Here is an 11,898-nt window from a genome sequence, read left to right on the forward strand (position 1 = left end):
GGCTTTCCTACCATTTGACATGTGTGACAAGTTTTACAGAAATGTGCTACATCCTGCCTGAGATTAGGCCAATAAAAGTGACTGAGAATTTTATGATAAGTTTTCCTGACTCCTAAGTGACCAGCCCAGGGGGTTTCATGGGCCAGGCACAATATTTCAGCACGATAGGGCTTTGGAACCACAATTTGATGTTTTATAGCCCAATCGTCATCAACCAAAACATCTGGAGGTCTCCATTTACGCATGAGAATACCAGATTTTGTATAATAGGAAACAGAGCTATCTGAAGTTTTACCTTCATCATCTACCCTGTCAAACAAAGACAAAATATCTGGGTCTTTGTGTTGTTCTGCAATGAGATTTGATCTAGAAAATGTCTGACTTTGGTCAGCAGAAGTTTTACTGGAAGTTTCAAATCCACGAGGGATAACGGAATGATCCGTGTCAAACACCTGACTGAGAAAGGTGTCATTTAAGTCAACATCTGTGACATTATTTTTGAGAGTATTTTGATTCTCGGAAGTTTTCTTTGACATGGCTCGAGTAATGGCACATGAAGGAAATAAATCGGGTATCTCTTGTTCAATTGGCTCTGGATCCTGATCTAAACTAGGATTATCAGTCACAAGTGGATTAGTAATGACCTTGTCCCCAGCAAGGTCGTTTCCAAGAAGAAGGTGAATCCCTTCGAAAGGCAAAAAAGGCCTAATACCTAAAGCCACAGGTCCAGAAACAAAGTCCGAAGACAAATAGACATTATGGAGAGGAACAGGAATGTAGTCATTACAATCTACCCCCTTAATAAGAACTTTAGAACCTGAAAATGACTTTTCAGAAAACGGCAGGGTATCTGCCAACAAAAGAGACTGGGAAGCCCCGGTATCTCTTAAAATTTTGACAGGGGTAGCGGAAGAGAAATCACTAGAAAGTGATATAAAACCATCTATGAATAAATGGCTCGAAAATACCCATAATGCTATCTTGAGAAGAATTGACCTTGACCTCATTAATTGGGGATGAGAGGGGTTTAACCTCAGAAAATGTGTTGCACACATTATTAGACTCTAATTGAGTTGATGAAGAAATAAAGCCGGTTGGCTTAGATCCACTTTGACCACTTTGACCTTCACGTTTTCTTTTCAATTTGAAACACTCTGACATTAAATGGCCGTCTTTCTTACAATAATTACAAGAAAGTGTACCAAACTGTTTGTCAGAAGGAGTTGAGACTTGGGATCTGATGATGTGGGAGTGTTACTTGAACTCTGTGAACTGTTGTCATTTGATTTTCTACTGTCCTTTGAAAAATTCTTGGATGAAAAGGAGGAGTTAAATTTACCTGCATTGTTTCTGTATGAAAAGGACTGGGATGGTTTGCTGAGAAATGAAGATTTGTGGGTCAATGAATAATCATCGGCCAAACGTGCAGCAACCTCCAATGTATCTGCCTTTTGTTCATTGATAAACGTCTTGATGTCACTCCGGATGCACCTTTTAAATTCCTCAATCAAAACAAGCTGTCGTAATTTGTCATAATTCTGACTGACCTTTTCAGAAGAACACCAGCGATCAAACAGTTGTTCTTTTGTTCGAGCAAATTCAACATAAGTTTGATCCTTCACCTTCTCACAATCCCTAAATTTCTGACGGTAAGCTTCAGGCACCAACTCATAGCCCTTGAGAATTAATTCCTTCACAGAATCATAATTTGAAGCCTGCTCTACTGACAACTGAATGTAAATTTCTCTGGCTTTACCCACCAAAGCACTCTGCAAAAGCATAGACCAGGACTCCTTAGGCCAATTCAGACTCTGAGCAATTTTCTCAAAATGAAGGAAATATTTATCAACATCCTTTTCTTGGAAAGGGGGAACTAACCTGAAATGCTTAGTGATGTCAAACTTGTCTGAAGGGAAGAATTTTCCTGACTGTCCAAGCTCTAAACGTCTCATTTCTAACTGTAGTCGATGTTCTTCCAATTCTCTCTCCTTTTCTCTCTGTCTTTCTTCCATTTGTAATTCTTTGTCTTTCATTTGTAATTCTTTGTCTTTCATTGTAATTTTCCTGCCTTTCCTTTCTTCCATTTGCAATTTTTCCTTTTCTAATTCCAATTTCTTAAGCTCCAAATCTGCCTGTATTTCTAATTCTAATTTTTGAGTTCGAAGGAAGACTCAGGCTCATAATCTTTTAAGGCAGACTCCTCAAAATGGCCAGAATTAACTAAATGTTTTGCAATCTTGAACTGAATTTCTCGCTTGCGCATAGATCTTTTGACATCTACTTTAAGGAAATTTGCCAGTGCTATGAGGTTGTCTTTTCTGAGGGAATTAAATGTGTCCTGATCAAGGTCATCCATAAATTCGTCTGGCTTGAATTCCGCCATGATTGAATTTCGCTGAGTTCACAGTATACAGTAGTTTTGAAAAGGCTGTCAAAATGTTGTCAAACGGCTCAAAATATTCGTATCCCGGACAAGCCCCCAATTTGTTACGTGCAGAGAAAACGAACAAAAGGGTGAACTCAGCAGTTAACGTTTAAACAAAATTTATTACGAAAAAAAAACTAATTGCTAAGTCAGGGATAGAGTACAAGCTTTAAAAGTGTACAGACTACTTATCTCAGCTGGGACGGCAAAGCTCCAGTCTCAGAGTTGTAACAGTCAGTTGAATGAATGAACAGTCCTTGCAGGCTTGCAGCTGCACAAAGTCCACAGTATAAATCCAGCGTTGACAGTGAAGGTCTTGAAAAGTCTTGAGAATGACTACTGCTGGAGTTTATAGTAACACACAAGAGACACGATCCCAAAAGTCTGACTGGAAGCTGAGCGCGTCCCTTTTATAAAGGCATATAAGAACAATCTAGAACTTTTATTGACATGCTAATTACAGTTCTAAAATTATCTCCCTTACACAACTAATCAACTTTCCAGAACATTCCAAACATGACTAATTGAATTCAAGGTTGTGAGGTCATCAAGGGCAGTGACCTTGAGAATGTTCTAGACTAATTGAACTCAGGTCATGATGAGTGTGGGGTAAATGACCTACATAACAATATGAGTGTGTGGGTTTGTGTGTATGTGCGTGCGTGCGTGCATGAGTGCATATGGGCTATGTATGTATGTATGTATGTATGTATGTATGTGCGTGAGTGCGTGCATGAGTGCATATGGGCTTGTGTATGTATGTATGTATGTATGTATGTATGTATGTATGTATGTATGTATGTATGTGCGTGCGTGCGTGAGTGCATGTATGTATGTATGTATGTATGTATGTATGTATGTATGTATGTATGTATGTATGTATGTATGTATGTATGTATGTATGTATGTATGTATGTATGTATGTATGTATGCACGTACGTATGTATGTATGTATGTATGCACGTACGTATGCACGTATGTATGTATATGTCTGTCTTCATAGGTCTTGTGTGAATTGGTTCACATATATGTATGTTTTTTCACTCATATATGTATTTACTTATGTCTGTATTGATTTATTTATACTTATGCTATAGTAGTTTTTTATTGATAAATGCATGCAAATACACCCTTTTCGTATGAATATGTTCTTCTAATGTGTAAAATAATTATTTTACATTTGGCGCCTGGTAGTACCTCTCTCTCTTTCACACACACACACACACACACACACACACACACACACACACACACACACACTCACACACACACATACACATCGCATCGTACACGTCTCAATTGTCCTACAAGTGAAGGTACATGTACTTTTTGTACTTTGCGTTTATATCTTGGCAAGAGTAGTCTTGAAATGAGAAACAGTCGTCGCAGTTCTGCGGATTTTGAAAAATACAGACAATTTATGAACCATTTGTCAAGTTACAAATGGTAATGATTCTGCAGTCACGACAAGGGACAAAGATTTGGATATTGTTTGATTCATAGCTCATCTAAAGCTATCTGACTTCAAGATTGTCATTGTTATTGGTACCTTGGTGCAGGCTGGCAGCAAGCTCCATCGAACGACATTTACAATGTTTGTACTTAATTATTGGTGATAACTGCCAAGATGGTCATCATTATTACCATCGTCATCGCTATCATCATCATCATCATCATCATCATCATCATCATCATCATCATTACCATCATCATCATCATCATCATCATCATCATCATCATCATCATCATCATCATCATCCATGCATCACAATCTGCACAGATAGGTAAATCATGTGTACGTACCTCTGACACAGTAAAAAAAGTTCAATGAATTAAATAGACAACATAATGTTTACTTCTCCGAATACAAACGGTCCTTTCACAAATATACATTTATTTTAAGTCACAGGAAGAGTTGTACCTTAGTACAAAAAGCTGCTCTTTGAGACTGAGCCTAAAAAGTAATCCAGGCGACTTTTAATTTTTTTTTCCTTGTAAATTACTGTAACCGACATTGTTGATGTGCGTAAAATTTGTAAATTATGTTTTTATCGACAAATATTTTTGTCACAAATATGACAAAGGATTGCGAGTTGTCCTGATAACTTCAATTAGTAAATCTACGAATCAACACTTCAAATCTTGTCTGCATTACACATGCTGAAATAACTTTCTACGACTCAATTGAACGTGGAATGTCGAAATGACCGCTTGAGGGCGTTTTTTCTCTCTGGCAATAATGTGTGTATTTGACGCTGAGCTCCCACATATCTTCGCTTTTTATTGCAAAAGTTGAAATGATATTTGACGAAAAAGCAGAGCGGGAGATGTCTATGTAAAAGACTAATTGAGGGCGTCCTTCTAAAGGAAACAAACAAATCGTTTGGATCGCAAAAGCGAAAATGCTGTTTGATGAAAACGAATAAGAATTAATATTAAAAGGGGGAGCGAGTGAGGGAGCCCTGAAACCTAATTAAACTTCATCAGCTGTAACTTTGGCTCTATTTTCCACCATAATTGTTCTGCTTGGACGAAATGGTTGCATGCAATTCTATCCAAAATAACGTGGAACTGTACAGTTTTCATCGTGTTGACATTGCCTATGCTTGCGAACAAGCCGATGTTGTCGACAGTAACATTGCATATCTGTATACAGTGCATAGTGTTGGCAAGGCTTAGTACTTGCTTAAACCACTCTTCGTCAGTGGGACGAATGAGGAAAATACATTTGCTTTGGAAACAAAAATAGCCTATCAAAAGCTACATATATTTTTCCTCTGATTCTGTCTAAATAGTATCGAAACCCACGGATGGTTTCTGATTGCACAAGTTAAAGTAATGTTTGAGGAAAGCGAGCACATTAGTAAATAATTAAATAGGACTTATTTAGGGTGTCCATTCCCCTTGGGCAATATTATAAAAGTGTTCGCTGCCACCATCTAGTGTTTAGATTCCTCCACTTCATATTCACTGGAGCTGATGATTCTCCTGGCGTTTTCTGTCGGATATGAATCCTCGTCCTTCTCAGCCAAGTCGAGGTTTTCGTATGGCGTTCTGCGCGGTAAGTAGCAAAAGACGTACAGCAGGTTAACGATGTTCAGGATAATCATAGCCCCAAGCCACTGTTGGTAAATAAATAAAAAAATAAATAAATAAACAAATAAATAAATAAATAAGCGACCCAGTGGTCGATATAGCCCCGCTGTGTTATGTAGAAAATAACTATATTTAACACATGTGTTGAGGAAGTTGGAAATCTTTGATAGCCCATTTCAGTGGCCAGACAAAAAATGGCAAAAATAGCCGCAAAAATACACAACTGAAGATTTCATCATAATTTGAACATATCACATTAAGATCTTTCCAAAGAACATGCCAATCATAGCTATGAGACGAGTAGTCTTTTTTGAGAATCGAATTTTTTACCAAAAATGGCAAAAATTGCCCCCCCCAAAAAAAACAAAAAAAAAAAACCAAAAAAAACCCCCCAAAATTGCAGTCTGAGATTCATCATAATTTCACTATATCATACAGACTGACAACGTGACGCCAGACAGATACCCATCCCAATAGCTTCTATAGACTATATTCTACAGTAGCTAAAAACGATATTACACATGTCTATATACTTGGTGAAGCAAATCTGAGAACAAATATCTTTTCTTTCTCCCAGTTTCGCTATTGATGATATTTTCAATTCTTATCCTACACGGCAACTCTTCTGTGAAGACAGCAAAATATACGTGTGGTTTTAAGTAATTCAATATCCTTGCTTTGACAAATCAGTCATGTTTTGTATATGGTATAAAGAACAATAACAAGGAGGTGGTGGTCGTTGCAATTATTGGCATCATATTTGCCAGAGTTAGTAAGTCAGTAAAACACAATTCAATTCGATTTTAATCCTTCTCATTGGAATGCCGTTTGATTATTTTCGTGCCTAGTAGAATTTATGCATATTTTTATCCTATCGCTAAAAGATCATGAACACTTATATCAGAACTGTAATCCACCATTTACTGACTCATTGTGAGTCCAAGGATGTTGCCTAAAGATGTATTTGTGACACTCTTGGAGGGACATCGATATACAAGTACCGAGGACCAAAATTTCTCCAAGAAATAAATCTACTTTGTTATCAATCATATGAGGCGTAAATTTGCAGCAGATTCTTGAACATGTCAAGGAAGTATCCTATTGACAATCGTTGTCAACATTCACAAAAGCTTGTGAAATACCGGACAAAACTCCTAATGTCGCGGCAAATTTCCCACAAATATGATATAATAAGAGCGCAAATGCACTACAACCGCAGTTCTTGCTCTCTTAATTGAGCTACATTTAGCGATCTAACGAAATTTAATTCTCGCTCGGAATCCAACCCAGAACCGTGACATACGGCGCTAATCTGATTTATCAAATGAGTGCGAGGCTTGGAATTTTTCGTCAATCCCTGAGATGTTATTGCTCTTGCTATCTTGAATGACTTAAACAAATGGTAATTGAAATCCCCTAGCAACATTACCTTACAAAATTCGTTCAAAGGGTATTAAAGCTATCAGGTATAGTGTTTTAATGGTGTGCAATAAAGCCGTTACAAATTTGATCCGCTTCTTTTTGCAGACATTAAATTGGTTTTACTGTTCTTCGATCTAATAACATCTCGCCATAATAAACCCATACCGGTCAGTTTCTATCATTACTGATGTGTACACTGGAATAAAGACGTATTGGCCATTGTCCGTCATAGATTTTAGAATAACAGTCGGGTGTTTCACGAAAACTGGAATACGGTCACCGAATCGTGACGGTTACACTATTGTATGAGCCGTCCTCAAGGGGCAAGATATCTCGCCTATACCTGTACTAAGCACGTCATCAGCGTCTCTTCGCCCATCTTGTACCAGTCGTCGGGGTTCTCCAGTATTTGATTGACAGCAAACCAAATGAGGAGGGCAGCTGCCTCGATTGGGGCGATGAATCTGGGAAGGACGGTAAAGGGTGAGATTTGATAACATGTTTTGAGAGGGCAAGGATTTGAAGAGATATAATGAATGTATGAATACACTGATGAGCGGATCATAACGTACATGCAGATGCAAGACTTAAGTAAAAGGTACCAAAAACCCAAACCTATTTACCGAAGGCTAGCCTCGTATTGATTTAGATGCCACTTACTTGATGACCCATTCCCAGACCTTGGGTAGATACCAGTCATCAATGCTGTACTCATTGATCAGCTTAGCTCTGAATAGCGATGTACCGTAGCGAAGTACTAAGTACTGGAACATTACACCTGATATGATGAGAGCGAAGCTCCACACGAAGTCCTATTATACAAGAGTAAAGGTAAAACAGGGTTCATTGCCACTTCACTGTTCAGAACATGACATTTGGTTTGTGATCGGCTTTCTTTCAATAAATGTAAGCTACCATTATTCTCTCTCTCTCTCTCTCTCTCTCTCTCTCTCTCTCTCTCTCTCTCTCTCTCTCTCTCTCTCTCTCTCTCTCTCTCTCTCTCTCTCTCTCTCTCTGTATACATACATACATACATACATACATACACATACATACATACAACATACATACATACATACACACACACACACACACACACATACAGACAGACAGACAGACAGACAGACAGACAGACAGACAGACAGACAGACAGACATACATACATACATACATACATACATACATATATACATATACACATACATACATAAATACATACATACATACATACATACATATATACAAACATACATACATACATATATACAAACATACATAGACAGAAGGACATAAACCTGACAGACAAACAGACAGACAGACTGAATGACAGTACATGTAGAAATCATGACAGTTTGGGAAACAGTTCCTCTGTTATGGAGAATAACTTTGAAGTACTGTTATTACCTGATTTATTAAAAAGCTCATATCGAGAGCTGATATGGATCCGAACCCGAATACGAACACAACCACAACCAGTACGCTAACTTTTCTCGACACTGTGAGAAAGTAGATTTAACGACAATGTAAATTATGGTTGTAGTAATAAATGAACTCTGCTGCATTATAAATATAGTGAATCTTCAAAAATGCAGTCACAACAGATCAGCATTGGGTTCTTGAAAACCCCCGAGAATGTTAATACTGGCATATATTATGAAAGTCATCGTACAGTACAGAATGGAAACAAAAAAATTCAAGTTGGAGTAAAACGGTTGAATGAGGGTACAAAAATGTGCGCATCTGAAAATCCGACTTCACGTCGGAGATGTTTATCGAGTCAAACATGTAAAGGGTCATCGGTTACCAATGATGTGAAAATACGCATTTTATGAAACATTACTAAATTCGACTGTTTTCTACGCTGAAACATACAAAAAGCTTCTGGTCCAAAGTGAAACATAAAGTAATGCCATCAAAATCATAAAGGTAAGTGTCAATCGGAAACCTTACATAAATAAAAAGATACATACATGTATTACATATGCCGCGTTCTTGGTTGCAAACTCGTAAATGCATCCGTGTAAGTATGCATGTAATATGCATTCTCACTCAGTGTTCGAGACACACTGATAAGTACATATATTGACTATGTCATAAATATATGTGACTATACTTACTGCCAAAGTCCACCAGTGACTTGGCTATAAGTTCAACGTTGGCGACAAGAGAGCTCAGGCCGGCAAATGATAGCGCCAGGAAAAAGAAGACGGCCAATACCCTTCCTCCGTCCATGGTTGAATATAGAATTGGTAACCTAAAGAAATGGTGATGAAAAGATCGCAAGTTAAACATAGCTTAACTTATTTGGTGGTGTTGCTCTTTTTGGACCGACCGCCATGATCATCAAATTGAAGCAAACGATTTCACTATGAAGCAAGCATACTGTATAATTCATGGACAGGAGTATTAATTGGAGTAATAAGTAGTACCACTCCGAAGTGATTCCAGTCACGATATCATCGCCTTGATAAAACGTGTGGTGCAAGATACCGTACCGTTTCCATGGTACTTTGGTCAGCATGCCTAGTCTATGAAAGCAGCAGTTGTGAAATATAAATACCATTGTTAAGGTAGAACGCGCCTCGGGGATAGATAGTCGGATTCTCAAATTTCCACAATTCTTTTCTGATCTACCACTTGTGGGGGTTCATTTTAAACTCTTGGTGTAAGAAAACTTCTCACCGCCTCAGTGTTTCGAAAATTTGATTTTTCTCCGTAGAGTTAATACAGGGATGGCGGCCATTTTGAATTTTAAATATCGATAAATCTTGAGTTATTTGTTTCCCTAGTACCAAAATTTGCACGGTGACCCCCGATTTTTATTCTTGATTTTGAAAGAGAATGGTTTCAAGGAAAGTTTGAACAAAATTTTAAGTCTTTCACTTTCGAGGTACATACTACCTTAACAAAAATGTAACTGCCTACAGACGTTTCATTTCTGCTCTTTCTTGTACATCAAATTATTTGGACTACCATGTCCATGATGAAAAAGTAAACGAAGCATTAATTTCCTCTCACTTTTGTTCATGTATTCTTACCATATAAATGTCAGCCCAGTATTCGCCTCGCCACTGTCACGTAACAATTCTACGATCTGTGTTTTGTTGGCGCCCATCTCCGTCTGCACGGAGAACACGGTGGCAAAGGTCATCATACCGCACACCAAACTAGCAGGCAGGGGTACAAATGGAAACCATGATTTTCTTACCCTCGAGTTCATCAGAGTATTACTTTCATTTATGCATGACATAATTCTCAGGTCAAAGGTAAAGAACATTGTCGTTAACAGCATCTTACACTATCGGTAGGAAGCAGCACTATTTATCAGCAAAAGACAATACAACAGAAACAAGACAAAATATTGACAGTTGAGAAAAATAGTCCGTGAAAGAGTGCATTACTGTTTTGAGTGAAGGAACAAAGAATATTAATGCGTACAAGGCATAAGGGTGTTACTGTGTGAACGTAAAACTATAATTATTGTGCACAAGTGCAGTAAAGTTATTGTTAACGTCTCCAACAGAATGAAAAATCGTGGAAAATTTTAAAATACAAAAAAGAAAGACACGTTGAACTTCGTTTCATACTGAATGTTAGCATGAATGAAAATGCAGCGTTCTATGAAATTTTCCTTGTTTGACAAAATGTCACTGTGCACAAATGAATACAGGTGAATACTGCAAGCCCATCGGGTTCTGTCGCAAACCTGAAGTCTAGATCTGAGCATTTGAAGTTCAAATTCTGTTGAACGACGGCAGGCGACGCGCGCGCACTTGAAGCTACCATGAGACCAGGAATTTTGTTTTACCTGACAAGATTATTGCAGAGTGGTATGACGTTGCTGAATCGAACAATTCCATTCCGTGCTGTCATGTAACCGGAGTAAGCCACGAAGAGACCCATGCCAGCCCCAGTGTCCCATGCATTTTGTGAGGCAGCGTCGATCCAGAGGTTCGCGTTGCCAAATTCTCCTGAAATTCAAAATTCCCCACAATTCAAATTCTCCTCAATATCTGCGGTAAATGACGACTGGTTTATGGGTCAAATTTGCAAGGCCACTTTGCTAACGCCCTCGCTGGAATAGCGCCGCTCAGTGGCAAGACTTGATAGTTCTTTTGCTGAGAGCAAAGCTCTGCCGCAGTTTAATCACGTACAGTTACCAATTTCTAGCCTTCATAGCCCAGACAAAAAAAAAAACTCGTAAGGAATAAAACAACTAAAACAAAATTTAAAAAAATCAAAACTTGAAAACGAAAAAAATGGTCAACAGGAACGTAGTAAACATTACTGCCTATTCACGTGAATATATACCTGGCGTAACTGAAGATGACCATACCATGAAGGGATATAGCGTTCTCGGAGACAAAGCAGCAAAGCATATTAATTTCGTAGCCTGTGATATTTTGTTTATGTGATTAGCTTTGTGGGAAAATTTGAATCATTCAGCGATGCTTTTAAAGCAGGAAGCTAAAATGTTATATCCGACACCATTAAAAGCGATGCTGGTTAAACCTACACAGCGCGATAAGGAACGTGCAGTTGCAATATGACTATGATCTACTTATTCATTCGTTTATCCCGCCCTTACAGAATAAATGCATTGAATCCGAGGTCAATGTCATGCTGTTGTCTATTATATTCATGCTTGCATAAATAGGTCGAATGATAGTTTAACAATCTCTGGGTATTGCACAGTTTTCACAAACTGTCCTCGACGATTGGCAAGAACACTGTAGAAAGTTCGTGTGGCATGTGTAATAGACTGGATTCATAACAGCCCATTGTCTTACATAGTAGTGGCGAGCCAGTGGCAATTTGTAAAAGTTGGTATCAAATTTGATATTGGGTAAACGTACTGTTGCAGGCAATCGGCCAAAATACTCGAGAAAACTAGGCTCGTCATATTATTGCCACTAAGTACCATTTAAATTTCGAGAAAATGTATCTTTGTGATT

General features: G+C 38.1%; 1 protein-coding gene across 1 annotated transcript in view; it reads right to left on the bottom strand.

The window, feature by feature from the left end:
- Positions 1-4,257: 4,257 nt before the first annotated feature.
- Positions 4,258-11,898, bottom strand: part of LOC139115849 (uncharacterized sodium-dependent transporter HI_0736-like) — a 22,144-nt gene continuing 14,503 nt past the window's right edge. Inside the window, exons 6-12 of the mRNA XM_070678243.1 lie at positions 10,752-10,914; positions 9,982-10,110; positions 9,061-9,197; positions 8,348-8,439; positions 7,604-7,755; positions 7,287-7,407; positions 4,258-5,547 (exon numbers count right to left, since the gene is read on the bottom strand). Coding sequence (XP_070534344.1) covers positions 5,365-5,547; positions 7,287-7,407; positions 7,604-7,755; positions 8,348-8,439; positions 9,061-9,197; positions 9,982-10,110; positions 10,752-10,914 — 977 coding nt within the window. The 3' untranslated portion in view covers positions 4,258-5,364. The remainder of the gene's footprint in view (positions 5,548-7,286; positions 7,408-7,603; positions 7,756-8,347; positions 8,440-9,060; positions 9,198-9,981; positions 10,111-10,751; positions 10,915-11,898) is intronic.

This window comes from Ptychodera flava, chromosome 17, assembly GCF_041260155.1.
Source record: "Ptychodera flava strain L36383 chromosome 17, AS_Pfla_20210202, whole genome shotgun sequence".
Taxonomy (NCBI): Eukaryota; Metazoa; Hemichordata; class Enteropneusta; family Ptychoderidae; genus Ptychodera; species Ptychodera flava.